The sequence below is a fragment of the Ixodes scapularis genome, unplaced genomic scaffold (genome assembly GCF_016920785.2).
Source record: "Ixodes scapularis isolate PalLabHiFi unplaced genomic scaffold, ASM1692078v2 PGA_scaffold10__122_contigs__length_95168666, whole genome shotgun sequence".
Lineage (NCBI taxonomy): Eukaryota > Metazoa > Arthropoda > Arachnida > Ixodida > Ixodidae > Ixodes > Ixodes scapularis.
In genome coordinates, this window is record NW_024609836.1 from 77599118 (window position 1) to 77615668 (window position 16551).

Here is a 16551-nt window from a genome sequence, read left to right on the forward strand (position 1 = left end):
CGTCCCCAGCTCCGCCGCGCGCACTTGCGGAGTTCTCATGCCAAGAGTACGAAGCCTCCGCGCCTCCGCCACGGAGGAGAACGAGAGAACGGCGCCCCGAGGCTTTGAAAAGGGATGACGTATGTCTCACGTGATGCGCGCTCCGCGGAGGAAAGGAGCGGACTTCTCCTTCGTGTGGATACCCCTTTAAGGGCTATCCACACGAAGGAGAACTCCGCGGACGGATCTCGTGACGTCAACAACCGGGGAAACTCCGTCCCCGGCTCCGCCGCGCGCACTTGCGGAGTTCTCATGCCAAGAGTACGAAGCCCCCGCGCCTCCGCCACGGAGGAGAACGAGAGAACGGCGCCCCGAGGCATCAAAAAGGGATGACGTATGTCTCACGTGATGCGCGCTCCGCGGAGGAAAGGAGCGGACTTCTCCTTCGTGTGGATACCCCTTTAAGGGCTATCCACACGAAGGAGAACTCCGCGGACGGATCTCGTGACGTCAACAACCGGGGAAACTCCGTCCCCGGCTCCGCCGCGCGCACTTGCGGAGTTCTCATGCCAAGAGTACGAAGCCTCCGCGCCTCCGCCACGGAGGAGAACGAGAGAACGGCGCCCCGAGGCATCAAAAAGGGATGACGTATGTCTCACGTGATGCGCGCTCCGCGGAGGAAAGGAGCGGACTTCTCCTTCGTGTGGATACCCCTTTAAGGGCTATCCACACGAAGGAGAACTCCGCGGACGGATCTCGTGACGTCAACAACCGGGGAAACTCCGTCCCCGGCTCCGCCGCGCGCACTTGCGGAGTTCTCATGCCAAGAGTACGAAGCCTCCGCGCCTCCGCCACGGAGGAGAACGAGAGAACGGCGCCACGAGGCGTCGAAAAGGGATGACGTATGTCTCACGTGATGCGCGCTCCGCGGAGGAAAGGAGCGGACTTCTCCTTCGTGTGGATACCCCTTTAAGGGCTATCCACACGAAGGAGAACTCCGCGGACGGATCTCGTGACGTCAACAACCGGGGAAACTCCGTCCCCGGCTCCGCCGCGCGCACTTGCGGAGTTCTCATGCCAAGAGTACGAAGCCCCCGCGCCTCCGCCACGGAGGAGAACGAGAGAACGGCGCCCCGAGGCATCAAAAAGGGATGACGTATGTCTCACGTGATGCGCGCTCCGCGGAGGAAAGGAGCGGACTTCTCCTTCGTGTGGATACCCCTTTAAGGGCTATCCACACGAAGGAGAACTCCGCGGACGGATCTCGTGACGTCAACAACCGGGGAAACTCCGTCCCCGGCTCCGCCGCGCGCACTTGCGGAGTTCTCATGCCAAGAGTACGAAGCCCCCGCGCCTCCGCCACGGAGGAGAACGAGAGAACGGCGCCCCGAGGCATCAAAAAGGGATGACGTATGTCTCACGTGATGCGCGCTCCGCGGAGGAAAGGAGCGGACTTCTCCTTCGTGTGGATACCCCTTTAAGGGCTATCCACACGAAGGAGAACTCCGCGGACGGATCTCGTGACGTCAACAACCGGGAAAACTCCGTCCCCGGCTCCGCCGCGCGCACTTGCGGAGTTCTCATGCCAAGAGTACGAAGCCTCCGCGCCTCCGCCACGGAGGAGAACGAGAGAACGGCGCCCCGAGGCATCAAAAAGGGATGACGTATGTCTCACGTGATGCGCGCTCCGCGGAGGAAAGGAGCGGACTTCTCCTTCGTGTGGATACCCCTTTAAGGGCTATCCACACGAAGGAGAACTCCGCGGACGGATCTCGTGACGTCAACAACCGGGGAAACTCCGTCCCCGGCTCCGCCGCGCGCACTTGCGGAGTTCTCATGCCAAGAGTACGAAGCCTCCGCGCCTCCGCCACGGAGGAGAACGAGAGAACGGCGCCACGAGGCGTCGAAAAGGGATGACGTATGTCTCACGTGATGCGCGCTCCACGGAGGAAAGGAGCGGACTTCTCCTTCGTGTGGATACCCCTTTAAGGGCTATCCACACGAAGGAGAACTCCGCGGACGGATCTCGTGACGTCAACAACCGGGGAAACTCCGTCCCCGGCTCCGCCGCGCGCACTTGCGGAGTTCTCATGCCAAGAGTACGAAGCCTCCGCGCCTCCGCCACGGAGGAGAACGAGAGAACGGCGCCCCGAGGCGTCGAAAAGGGATGACGTATGTCTCACGTGATGCGCGCTCCGCGGAGGAAAGGAGCGGACTTCTCCTTCGTGTGGATACCCCTTTAAGGGCTATCCACACGAAGGAGAACTCCGCGGACGGATCTCGTGACGTCAACAACCGGGGAAACTCCGTCCCCGGCTCCGCCGCGCGCACTTGCGGAGTTCTCATGCCAAGAGTACGAAGCCCCCGCGCCTCCGCCACGGAGGAGAACGAGAGAACGGCGCCCCGAGGCGTCGAAAAGGGATGACGTATGTCTCACGTGATGCGCGCTCCGCGGAGGAAAGGAGCGGACTTCTCCTTCGTGTGGATACCCCTTTAAGGGCTATCCACACGAAGGAGAACTCCGCGGACGGATCTCGTGACGTCAACAACCGGGGAAACTCCGTCCCCGGCTCCGCCGCGCGCACTTGCGGAGTTCTCATGCCAAGAGTACGAAGCCTCCGCGCCTCCGCCACGGAGGAGAACGAGAGAACGGCGCCCCGAGGCGTCGAAAAGGGATGACGTATGTCTCACGTGATGCGCGCTCCGCGGAGGAAAGGAGCGGACTTCTCCTTCGTGTGGATACCCCTTTAAGGGCTATCCACACGAAGGAGAACTCCGCGGACGGATCTCGTGACGTCAACAACCGGGGAAACTCCGTCCCCGGCTCCGCCGCGCGCACTTGCGGAGTTCTCATGCCAAGAGTACGAAGCCTCCGCGCCTCCGCCACGGAGGAGAACGAGAGAACGGCGCCCCGAGGCGTCGAAAAGGGATGACGTATGTCTCACGTGATGCGCGCTCCGCGGAGGAAAGGAGCGGACTTCTCCTTCGTGTGGATACCCCTTTAAGGGCTATCCACACGAAGGAGAACTCCGCGGACGGATCTCGTGACGTCAACAACCGGGGAAACTCCGTCCCCGGCTCCGCCGCGCGACCTTGCGGAGTTCTCATGCCAAGAGTACGAAGCCTCCGCGCCTCCGCCACGGAGGAGAACGAGAGAACGGCGCCACGAGGCGTCGAAAAGGGATGACGTATGTCTCACGTGATGCGCGCTCCGCGGAGGAAAGGAGCGGACTTCTCCTTCGTGTGGATACCCCTTTAAGGGCTATCCACACGAAGGAGAACTCCGCGGACGGATCTCGTGACGTCAACAACCGGGGAAACTCCGTCCCCGGCTCCGCCGCGCGCACTTGCGGAGTTCTCATGCCAAGAGTACGAAGCCTCCGCGCCTCCGCCACGGAGGAGAACGAGAGAACGGCGCCCCGAGGCATCAAAAAGGGATGACGTATGTCTCACGTGATGCGCGCTCCGCGGAGGAAAGGAGCGGACTTCTCCTTCGTGTGGATACCCCTTTAAGGGCTATCCACACGAAGGAGAACTCCGCGGACGGATCTCGTGACGTCAACAACCGGGGAAACTCCGTCCCCGGCTCCGCCGCGCGCACTTGCGGAGTTCTCATGCCAAGAGTACGAAGCCTCCGCGCCTCCGCCACGGAGGAGAACGAGAGAACGGCGCCCCGAGGCATCAAAAAGGGATGACGTATGTCTCACGTGATGCGCGCTCCGCGGAGGAAAGGAGCGGACTTCTCCTTCGTGTGGATACCCCTCTAAGGGCTATCCACACGAAGGAGAACTCCGCGGACGGATCTCGTGACGTCAACAACCGGGAAAACTCTGTCCCCGGCTCCGCCGCGCGCACTTGCGGAGTTCTCATGCCAAGAGTACGAAGCCTCCGCGCCTCCGCCACGGAGGAGAACGAGAGAACGGCGCCCCGAGGCATCAAAAAGGGATGACGTATGTCTCACGTGATGCGCGCTCCGCGGAGGAAAGGAGCGGACTTCTCCTTCGTGTGGATACCCCTTTAAGGGCTATCCACACGAAGGAGAACTCCGCGGACGGATCTCGTGACGTCAACAACCGGGGAAACTCCGTCCCCGGCTCCGCCGCGCGCACTTGCGGAGTTCTCATGCCAAGAGTACGAAGCCTCCGCGCCTCCGCCACGGAGGAGAACGAGAGAACGGCGCCCCGAGGCATCAAAAAGGGATGACGTATGTCTCACGTGATGCGCGCTCCGCGGAGGAAAGGAGCGGACTTCTCCTTCGTATGGATACCCCTTTAAGGGCTATCCACACGAAGGAGAACTCCGCGGACGGATCTCGTGACGTCAACAACCGGGGAAACTCCGTCCCCGGCTCCAACGCGCGCACTTGCGGAGTTCTCATGCCAAGAGTACGAAGCCTCCGCGCCTCCGCCACGGAGGAGAACGAGAGAACGGCGCCACGAGGCATCAAAAAGGGATGACGTATGTCTCACGTGATGCGCGCTCCGCGGAGGAAAGGAGCGGACTTCTCCTTCGTGTGGATACCCCTTTAAGGGGTATCCACACGAAGGAGAACTCCGCGGACGGATCTCGTGACGTCAACAACCGGGGAAACTCCGTCCCCGGCTCCGCCGCGCGCACTTGCGGATTTCTCATGCTAAGAGTACGAAGCCTCCGCGCCTCCGCCACGGAGGAGAACGAGAGAACGGCGCCCCGAGGCATCAAAAAGGGATGACGTATGTCTCACGTGATGCGCGCTCCGCGGAGGAAAGGAGCGGACTTCTCCTTCGTGTGGATACCCCTTTAAGGGGTATCCACACGAAGGAGAACTCCGCGGACGGATCTCGTGACGTCAACAACCGGGGAAACTCCGTCCCCGGCTCCGCCGCGCGCACTTGCGGAGTTCTCATGCCAAGAGTACGAAGCCTCCGCGCCTCCGCCACGGAGGAGAACGAGAGAACGGCGCCCCGAGGCATCAAAAAGGGATGACGTATGTCTCACGTGATGCGCGCTCCGCGGAGGAAAGGAGCGGACTTCTCCTTCGTGTGGATACCCCTTTAAGGGGTATCCACACGAAGGAGAACTCCGCGGACGGATCTCGTGACGTCAACAACCGGGGAAACTCCGTCCCCGGCTCCGCCGCGCGCACTTGCGGATTTCTCATGCTAAGAGTACGAAGCCTCCGCGCCTCCGCCACGGAGAAGAACGAGAGAACGGCGCCCCGAGGCATCAAAAAGGGATGACGTATGTCTCACGTGATGCGCGCTCCGCGGAGGAAAGGAGCGGACTTCTCCTTCGTGTGGATACCCCTTTAAGGGGTATCCACACGAAGGAGAACTCCGCGGACGGATCTCGTGACGTCAACAACCGGGGAAACTCCGTCCCCGGCTCCGCCGCGCGCACTTGCGGAGTTCTCATGCCAAGAGTACGAAGCCTCCGCGCCTCCGCCACGGAGGAGAACGAGAGAACGGCGCCCCGAGGCATCAAAAAGGGATGACGTATGTCTCACGTGATGCGCGCTCCGCGGAGGAAAGGAGCGGACTTCTCCTTCGTGTGGATACCCCTTTAAGGGCTATCCACACGAAGGAGAACTCCGCGGACGGATCTCGTGACGTCAACAACCGGGGAAACTCCGTCCCCGGCTCCGCCGCGCGCACTTGCGGATTTCTCATGCTAAGAGTACGAAGCCTCCGCGCCTCCGCCACGGAGGAGAACGAGAGAACGGCGCCCCGAGGCATCAAAAAGGGATGACGTATGTCTCACGTGATGCGCGCTCCGCGGAGGAAAGGAGCGGACTTCTCCTTCGTGTGGATACCCCTTTAAGGGCTATCCACACGAAGGAGAACTCCGCGGACGGATCTCGTGACGTCAACAACCGGGGAAACTCCGTCCCCGGCTCCGCCGCGCGCACTTGCGGATTTCTCATGCTAAGAGTACGAAGCCTCCGCGCCTCCGCCACGGAGGAGAACGAGAGAACGGCGCCCCGAGGCATCAAAAAGGGATGACGTATGTCTCACGTGATGCGCGCTCCGCGGAGGAAAGGAGCGGACTTCTCCTTCGTGAGGATACCCCTTTAAGGGCTATCCACACGAAGGAGAACTCCGCGGACGGATCTCGTGACGTCAACAACCGGGGAAACTCCGTCCCCGGCTCCGCCGCGCGCACTTGCGGATTTCTCATGCTAAGAGTACGAAGCCTCCGCGCCTCCGCCACGGAGGAGAACGAGAGAACGGCGCCCCGAGGCATCAAAAAGGGATGACGTATGTCTCACGTGATGCGCGCTCCGCGGAGGAAAGGAGCGGACTTCTCCTTCGTGTGGATACCCCTTTAAGGGCTATCCACACGAAGGAGAACTCCGCGGACGGATCTCGTGACGTCAACAACCGGGGAAACTCCGTCCCCGGCTCCGCCGCGCGCACTTGCGGAGTTCTCATGCTAAGAGTACGAAGCCTCCGCGCCTCCGCCACGGAGGAGAACGAGAGAACGGCGCCCCGAGGCGTCGAAAAGGGATGACGTATGTCTCACGTGATGCGCGCTCCGCGGAGGAAAGGAGCGGACTTCTCCTTCGTGTGGATACCCCTTAAAGGGCTATCCACACGAAGGAGAACTCCGCGGACGGATCTCGTGACGTCAACAACCGGGGAAACTCCGTCCCCGGCTCCGCCGCGCGCACTTGCGGATTTCTCATGCTAAGAGTACGAAGCCTCCGCGCCTCCGCCACGGAGGAGAACGAGAGAACGGCGCCCCGAGGCATCAAAAAGGGATGACGTATGTCTCACGTGATGCGCGCTCCGCGGAGGAAAGGAGCGGACTTCTCCTTCGTGTGGATACCCCTTTAAGGGGTATCCACACGAAGGAGAACTCCGCGGACGGATCTCGTGACGTCAACAACCGGGGAAACTCCGTCCCCGGCTCCGCCGCGCGCACTTGCGGATTTCTCATGCTAAGAGTACGAAGCCTCCGCGCCTCCGCCACGGAGGAGAACGAGAGAACGGCGCCCCGAGGCGTCGAAAAGGGATGACGTATGTCTCACGTGATGCGCGCTCCGCGGAGGAAAGGAGCGGACTTCTCCTTCGTGTGGATACCCCTTTAAGGGCTATCCACACGAAGGAGAACTCCGCGGACGGATCTCGTGACGTCAACAACCGGGGAAACTCCGTCCCCGGCTCCGCCGCGCGCACTTGCGGATTTCTCATGCTAAGAGTACGAAGCCTCCGCGCCTCCGCCACGGAGGAGAACGAGAGAACGGCGCCCCGAGGCATCGAAAAGGGATGACGTATGTCTCACGTGATGCGCGCTCCGCGGAGGAAAGGAGCGGACTTCTCCTTCGTGTGGATACCCCTTTAAGGGCTATCCACACGAAGGAGAACTCCGCGGACGGATCTCGTGACGTCAACAACCGGGGAAACTCCGTCCCCGGCTCCGCCGCGCGCACTTGCGGATTTCTCATGCCAAGAGTACCAAGCCTCCGCGCCTCCGCCACGGAGGAGAACGAGAGAACGGCGCCACGAGGCATCAAAAAGGGATGACGTATGTCTCACGTGATGCGCGCTCCGCGGAGGAAAGGAGCGGATTTCTCCTTCGTGTGGATACCCCTTTAAAGGGGTATTCACACGAAGGAGAACTCCGCGGACGGATCTCGTGACGTCAACAACCGGGGAAACTCCGTCCCCGGCTCCGCCGCGTGCACCTGCGGAGCTTTCGTGCTGACAGCACGAAGCCTCCGCGCCTCCGCCACGGAGGAGAACGGCGCCACGAGGCGTCAAAAAGGGATGACGTATGTCTCACGTGATGCGCGCTCCGCGGAGGAAAGGGGCGGATTTCTCCTTCGTGTGGATCCCCCTTTACGAGGACAACTCTTTTTTGTTGCCTTCACTGCTGCAGCGACGTGCGTGATGAAAAGCGTCGCCGTGGTCGGCCTTCCACGATTGGCCGAATGCTGACTATGACGTCAGCAAAGGTTTCTTCATCGACAGAAATAAGAGTAATGTAAGAACTTCAATTTTGACGCTGTTGGCAGTATTCGTTTCAGAGGGCAATGATATCAAGCTTACACCATGCTAATTATAAATACCGTCGAACTTGTTGTTCGTAAGGTAATGACGTCACGAGACGAAACCACAAAAGGGCGCCACCAAAACATATCGCCGCTAATACTCCGTTCACTCTTAAGCTGATAATGCAGCCAAATATACAAGCGCCGGCTATACCGTGCTCCTAGCTTTAAACTACTTGCATTTCTAGCGTGAGTGCTCGCTTTGTGGAGCAAGGCGTCCAGCTTTCGTGCTGCAGTCTCACCTTACCGGTGAACGAAGTGTATATAGTTACGAATGTGAGATACTAAAATGAGGAGCATGTATCTGACACGAATGGGGTCTCATACAATACCGTCTAAAAGACAAGGCCTGCACATGACGATTCGTAGATCCCCGACCTGCCCCGAGCGGCAAACAGGCCGAAGCATGACGAGAGCATCGGTCACGTGGGGCCGCAACTGCAGAGCGCGAGCTGATAGCGAGCTTTCACAGTTCATTCGCAACGTGCATTCCGAGATTACGAGGAGTATAGCGTGTCATTAAGGCTCGATGGAGTTTGCTCACTGCAAAGAGCGTTGTTGTACCTTCTTTAGAACACCATCGCCACTGTCCACAATGTGCGCCGATCGCGCACATTGTGGACATTGGAATGCTTGACTAACTACACGCTGTATAAATATCCACACGACCCCAATTATTAATTCAATGTGCGCCGATCGCTCAAAAAAATGCCAAATTTAAAAAGATCTGTGTTTGTGCGGTGTATGGGTGTTAGAGCCATGAGATTAGGTATAGCACACAAGTCATTAGTATCGCAAATTTTTTTTTGTTCCTGAATTTGTTTTTGGTTGCCTTGGAAAAGCATTGTTATGGAGTCTCTCGTCTACGGGGCTTAGACGCACTTTGACGTTGGCAGCACGCAGTGGCGTACCAACTTGTTTTTGAGTGGGGAAGCAAGCCAGACACGACCCAACCACCCCCCCCCCTCCCCCGCCCCCCTACCCTCCCCCCCCCCACCCCCTAGGGCATTGGTATCCCTTGGTCGCCGCCGGCCAGTGTTTGCCTTGCCTTGCCCCCCGCTCTGAGAACTGGGGGGGGGGGGGGGGGGGGGGGGGGGGGGGGGGCAAGCGCCCCCCCTTGCCCCCCCCCCCCCCCTCCCCCGGTTGGTACGCCCTTGGCAGCACGGAACGGATGCCGTTATAGGTAATACCTCAAGTAGTCCAACGTAATACAAGATTACAGTTGTCTCTTTTATGCAAGAAAATGTTCTGACGGGATTGAGAACTACTTGGCGGATGCCTGAATCAAGCAATCACACCAACAGATGGATTTTATTTCAGTCATCTGACGTCTTTTCTCACTGAGGTGCGGTGCATGACTTTTGTTCGGAGCAAAGAAATAAACGTATATCTCCAAAGTTCTATAACGCATGAAATCCAGTATTTGAGGAGTGATTGTTTAAATCTGTTTAAAAGACATTCGTTTTTGGAAATAAAGACGAACCTATATTTTTATTAATTTTGCCACTAAATTTAGCACGGAAACTGACTCGAAACGTCCATTAATTGCTGTATAGGTCACGTTACTTCAGGTCGCGTAAAATCATTTTTCTCGCCAAATTTAGGGGAGAAAATGAATTGGTAGAATAGCTCTCGTGACCTCAAGCCACGTGACAATAATTTCCTTGCCAAATTCAACGGAGAAACTGAATTGAAATACAGGTCACCAGACGTAAATTTTTGTACAAGATTTAGTGAAAAAACTGAAAAGGTCTCTAGGTCTCGTGTCCTCAATTTCCCCGCTAAATGTAGCGGGGAAACTAAACTGATGTTTTGGTCACGTAAAGTCGATTTCCCCGCTAAATTTAAAGGGAAATGCAAAGATGGACGCACGAACGGATAAAATTCTAGAAACATTTCATGCCCCCCCCCCCCTTCCCCCCCCCCCCCAAAAAAAAAACAACAAAAAACGAAACAAACACGCGCGTTTTTGCTCGGAGATTATTTCAATAATGGCTTTCTGCGCGCTGCCATTTTTGTATATTGGTCTGTGAGACGCGTTTTGAGCATGCGCAATAGGTCTCTCCTGCCGAATATTAGACATCGCGTATGCATCCGCGGCCCAGCGACTCGGCAATTTTGGTTTGCATGATGAACGCCGGAAAGTTTTATAGTGAAGCTGCGAGATCTGGGGCCCTAAGCTGGACGCTTGGCGAAAACGACGGCGAGAAATCTGGCGGCCGCGATTGGCCAACGCCTCACTTGACCTTGGCGCCGGCCAATCATGGGTGCCGGATTTCTCTCCGACTTTTTTGCCAAGTGTCCAGATTAGGGCCCCAGCTATAATTCTTTTCGCGTGTTTCTTATAGCACTGCAACTCTTATTTATGCTGCCACGCTGAGCTCTTTGAAAAGCGGGTTGGTGCACATGCCCAGTTCCCACAACTCACCTGCATATATAGTCAGACATGTTTGTAAGCTATAGAGGCAGATATTAATTAGGTGATATATATATAGTACGGAACTTTGGAATAAAGAACCTTATAGGTACTATGGCCTTGTAGCTTCGTAATCTTCAAAAACCCTTCCTCTGAGCTTCGTGGGCTAAAATATCTTCTATTAAAAAAAAAAAAAAAAAGACTTGGTTGACTAAATAAAAAGTAATTTAAGAAAAATGACCACAAAACTGTGTTTTTTTGTTGCCTACTAACAAACTGACCCGCACAAAGTTAAGTTTTCGAAATACTGTCATTCCATGGCTTCGTGTGTGTCATATGCTTGGTACATTGTGCCGTCGATGTTTCGTTAGAGGCAAACGAATTTGCCCGCTTTGAACGCTCTCCCGAATAGGGCCTAAATATGTGTGCACGAAACAAAACATAGGCCTACTCCTGCAACTAAGCGGATATTAGCCCGTCTTGTCTTGATCGGCCGTGCATTGCATCCGATCAATCTTTCCTGACAGGAGAATAAGATCGCATGAGCAGTCTCCATTATTATGACACCGATCGCGTAAAGACCGTAAATGATTTACTTCTTTCGGAACCACACTCCAGTTGTAGTGAAAGCACACAGACGGCCGCTCATCATAAGTCTTGGGGCCCTAAACTCGTCAAAGACAAAGTTGGAACCGAAAGTTCGGGAAGCGCGCCAATTGGATGCTGGCGACAGAAGCGCGAAGTGATCGTCGTGATAGTCCAATAGGCGCGCTCCGTGAGCTTCGGCCCCAACTTTGAGTTTGACGAGTTTGGGCCCTAAATTCATCAAACACAAAGTTGTAGCCGAAAGTTGGCGGAACGCACCGATATGATGCCGGCGACAAAAGCGCGATGTCGTCGTCGTGAGAGTCGAGTCGGTGCGCTACGTGAACTACAGCCCCAACTAAGTGTTAAACTTTAGAGGCCCAGAGCACGCCGTTTAATATAGGACGGGGAACGGAAGCGCAAGTGATTGGACACGTCCCCGTTCATCCCGGAAGCGACCGTATCCTGCACCACGTGACTATTGTACACAAAAAGCCCACACCCTTGCCAAAAATGTTTCTATGACATCATAGGTTAGCGCTCCACATAGGAGTGCCTATGATAGCGTCGGCACTCTGGAAGATAGCAGCGACTGTGGCTTGTCGAAAGCAGAATCTTCTACGGTGAGACGTCCCTCTTGAAGACGATTCAAAGGGTCAGGAGGATGCACGGATTAGTCATCGTTATGGCGGCGACCGTTCTGACCGCCCTGGGCCTACGGAGAGATTTCTTCGAGGGTTGCAGGGAGCCTGAAGCGGACGCCAAAACCCCGGATTGTGTTTATCTGCCGCGTCAGTGGCTGAAAAGTGAGACGTACCGCTCGTTTGCCCACGCGGCACTTGGAAACTACTCTTGTCACAGCGGCGACTACTACAACACGGTGTTGAAAGTCACGCGGGCGGCGAACAAGGTAAATTAGTTTGCCCTTTTAATTTAGGTAATGTACCGAAAGAAAACGTGCGGTGTTCGTGTTGCTAGATTTGAACAAGCTTCTTAATTGTTCGGAAGTTGGAACTGCACTATCTAAGCTCATGCATTACCGCAAATACGCCATATAAGATAGCAAGTGCGTGCTGTCTCGAGCGCGATAATACATATGTCGACGTTCTAGACAGCGTGATAAAATATTTGATACAGTGTTTGCGAAACGGGTTCAGAAAATAAAAATCAAGGTATCGGTGTTGTTTTGGGAGTTGGACATGATATGATGTACATACATTCAGGTAGGGAGTGGGCCAGGCGATTCCAGTCTTTTGGAACGTGTGATAATGCTTTGTCTATTATTTTTTTTTCATATTGCACTGCATTATAAGTAATGTCGGACAATATCAAAAACCTTTCCAATAACGAGTTTATGACAAGTGCCATTTTCTGCGTTCCTTCGCTTCTCAAAGTGACGAACACACGCGCTGACTTCTGGAAGTCGGACGTCGCGCTACTGACTAGTAGAAATTAGAATGGTGTTAAAAGTCGAATTTTTACTAATGCAATACTATCGGATCAGAATTCGACCAATGACGCACACCCAGTTCACCTCTTTCTTCCTGATCGCAGGCGGTCACAATCGACTTCTGTCGAATTCATGTAACTGTAGCTCCGTCGTACTCAAGAGGGTCTGTGAACAAAAACAATGTGCTCAAAAATGTCGATAACCTTTATCCCTGACGAATGCCGAGAACTGTCCATAGTATTCCAAAGTACGGCCTGTGAAAAGTGCTCCGCGAAGCTTCGATTACGCGTCTTTCCTGATTGATGGTGTGGAAATGGCAGTATGAAAACGACAGAGCTTCTCTTTCCGGTGCACGGCCTGCAGCGCGCGTTCGCTGCCTTCCGTCATGCTGGCGTCGAGTCAAGTCGCGGGACAACCAAAGGACTTCCCTGCCGTTCTAATCCTGTCAGCGACTGGAAATAGCTGAAATAATGCTCGGCGCTTGGTAAAAGAGTCATCGCCATTGCTTTTATCTTCTTACTGCGTGCCTTTAGGAAATCCCAATGGGACTCTGCATGGCCATGGAATTCACAACAGTCCGGAGCAGCTGCAAGGTGACCGATACGCCCGTCTACTCGAAGGAGCTCTGTCGTCCTACCAGTAACAAGGTACAGACACGTTCACTGAGCGAAACTGTTAGCACGAATAAGGGATCGCCAGTTTTTTTTTCTCCCTGTCTGCCACGCTTCGTTTCACGGTAGCTTGCCAGAAAGCAAACGTTACAGCACACTCGAGAAAAATAGTCAGTTTTAGTCTAGCGTTGCTGGCTCTTACGCACGCCACACGCAATAGTATAGACTTACACTTAAATCTCTACCCGCTTGGAGCTATTTTTAGTTGTGCATTCTGTAAACGCTGCCAAGTGAACATCTCGGATGGTCTTCTTGATTCAATTTTCCAAAGCCGTAGTATTCCGCGTGCTTACAGCGCCATCAAGCTCGTCAAAATAGGTATTAAAAATAAACCTTTTCCAATTATTTTATGTAAAATTAAGCCAAGCCGCAGAAGCCTGGTCAAGCGCGCTTTTCTGCGGTGTACGTGCTACTACGAGTACGTGTGTTTCATTCGATCACGGAGCCTCCGTGAATCGTACCGTGGCAAACGACACTGTTTATCAATGCTATCGCGGGCTATCGGGGTCATAATCAGTGTGACGGAGGAGAAGCACGTGACAAACCTAACCGTAGATTTCCAAGCAGTTGGAGATGAAGGAGAGGAGGAACTCCTCTCTTTTCTATAGATCTTGTTTTGTTTCTAGCATATGTAGCTTTTCTCCACCTCGGAGAATAGCCTGCCGCTCAATTTTTGTTTAAAAGCGACTTTTCCCTCTCTCCCGCCAATGGCTTCGACAGCCCTGCGTTTATAGCGCGATAGACTGTAGCAGGGGTGGCCAAACTGCGGCTCGCGAGCCTCATGCAGCCCTTCGCGGGTTCAAGTGTGCCTCCTCCTATGCCCCAAAACAAAACAAAAGTTCTAGAATTAAAAAAGAAAGAAGAAAAAGTTCACAGACTTCGCAGCCTTGTACTACACAATACCTACAGCTTGACCACTTGCTGACGCGCAGATCTGTCCAGTGACCCTGTTTCGTGCATTGTTCTAGAGAGAATTTAGAACAGCATAGGCATAACAACCGTCAGGGTCACTGGCCGGCTAGCGAACAACGCATTCTTCTTTGTTTAGCGGTTCAAGAAACGTTCTGCAGCCTGATGGAATTTGTTGTAATCGACAATTATACTTGTGGAAAGAACTGTTTTCTCCATGTCATTTCTTGTTAAAAATACCCCCCCCCCCCCCCCCCCCCTGTTTTTTTCTTCTATTTTTCTGAGGCTGTCTGAACTTTTGTATATTATCTGCGGATCTAACGACATGTCGCTCTGGCCACCCCTGGACTATGGTCACGTCTCATCCTCCGACGTGTTGTTTGGTTCACTGGTACCGTAGCCTTTTACATTCGCCAAGTTGCGGTGAGTCGAAGTGGCAGAAACGCTTCATGGAGGGCAGCGACGCGAGAAAATAATATTTTCTTGGCGTCAATATTCTCTCCGAGTGAGGCAGAAAAGCGCCCATTTCGCGTCTGCTCATTGTGAATTCGCTGACTGCCGCCTGTCAATGCCTGGTATTTGATTTTGTTAATTCAAGACGTTATACTTTGTTCCACATAGCTTGCGCGTGCGTGACGTTACCGCATAGTAAAATAATCATTACTACGTGTTCTTCCCGGGGGAAAAAAAAAAAAAAAAAAAACCCGGCGATGCGAAATTTCTGTTTCAGAAGGTACGCGCGCAGGAGCAAGGTCCTTCTCAATAGACGCTGATGAGACGTCGATACGAGCCACGTTTAAAATCATATGCGCTTCGATTTGCGTTGTTGGTGAGGTGTCTGCAGGATTTCGGTATTTATCAAAAAGCACCAGATGATGCGATCAAAATAATTTAGTAGCGCGTTTGTGCTCAAAACGATTAGCACCGATAGTTTCATCTATCATTTTATCTTCGTAATAGTTTTCTTTTTTTATCGTAATAAGTATATCTTGATAAGTATAACATAAAGTTGATGAATTGGTCTCATCATTGTTTTTATGATATCTTCATAAACTGATTAATTGTTGATATCATAGTTTTCTTCCGATACCTTAATAAGATGCTACATTATCTCAGGAAAGCATAGGCACAGCCGCTGATAAGATATATATGCCTCACGGAGTTTATTTGATATACTGCATTTAAGTTGAGTACGGGCATGTTTATCGGTACAAATAGGGGCAAACGTGAGTGCCGAAAACCAATAACACGTGTCGGGTAATACAAGAAAAACAAAACAAACAAAATGTGAGCCAATGGTTGAAAGCACTGAAGTCCTGGTAATAGTCATATCGCAGGAATACTGAAAAAAAGGGCTAAAAAAATTTCCAGCGGCTTGCTCACGAATGGTGTTGATCAACAAAAGTCTAACGTTGCTATGTCGGCAAAAATGAAATCGGCGTTTGTTGGTTTTAATTAATTCACTACAAACAAATCTTTACTGCGTGTTTTGGGAGTAGGTTTTCGGTGTGCATATTCCTTGACCAAAAATAACGTATGCTTCGTTTGAGCTTAAGTCCATGGACACAGCCGACGCTACGAGCTAATCTGACCAATCAGGCCGCGTCAAAAGCACGAGTCACTGGGTAATATTTCTGTTTATGACTTGTTCAGCGATGATGGAACACGAATACAAAAAATGATGAACACTGTGCATGATGGTGCGTTTTTGACGCCGTCTGATTCCTCCCACCAGCTCGTGGCGTCGTGTCTGGACTAAGTGAAGCCACTAAAAAAGCTACGCTTCAGAGCAACGACACTTTAGCCTTCTTCGGGCTTACAATCATGGTTGCCACTTATCTGAAGCTTATCTGAAATCGCATGAAGCACTCTTCCGTCTTCTGGAAATGTTAATACAGTTCGCGACAGACAAAAGCAATGTCACCTGAGCTTCCTAACGCCGTATCTCAAGCTGAGGAAGTTAGATTTTTGAATTGTGACGATCGACAGTTGCGCCAGCTCTGCACTAAACATCAAGATGGCGGCGCCCACCAACAGATCGGGGAACGAAGTGCCGATACTCTAAGCGTAGCTCATATAGTGGCTCTAGACTGAAGGTTAAACGAAGTATATTTTTAATTTATAGGTTTGTTTCTCTCTACTTTCCAGGTAAATGGTTTGTGCCAAGCCAAGTTCAACGTGTTTCCACCAATAAGACTTCTGGCGGTGGCCTGTCAAACGCTTGTAGGAGCCTGAAGGACGGCATCTGACGTCTTCGTTCTTGCGCGCATTGCAGCGAACATGTCGAACTTGTGACTACATCATTTGAGTCTTTGTTTATTACTGTGAATCATTATCAGATGAGCAGGATTTAAACAAATTTGTGTACCTTTGAGATTTGGTTATATGTCATGCAAAAATAAAGTCGGATGTTCGGATACTGATGTGGAACATGTGGTGTAACTGTTCATTTCCTTTTTGGGCATAGTGCATTGTTTCATGACCGATAGGGTAGGCATGGTGATTGCTC

General features: G+C 53.3%; 1 protein-coding gene across 1 annotated transcript; it reads left to right on the forward strand.

Moving 5' to 3' along the window:
- The first annotated feature begins 10457 nt into the window (after positions 1-10457).
- LOC120849255 lies at positions 10458-16277 on the forward strand. Its single transcript, XM_040221447.1, has 4 exons — positions 10458-10463; positions 11656-11922; positions 12996-13109; positions 16191-16277. The coding sequence occupies exons 1-4, from the start codon at positions 10458-10460 to the stop codon at positions 16275-16277; spliced, it is 474 nt and encodes a 157-aa protein (XP_040077381.1).
- Positions 16278-16551: the final 274 nt, after the last annotated feature.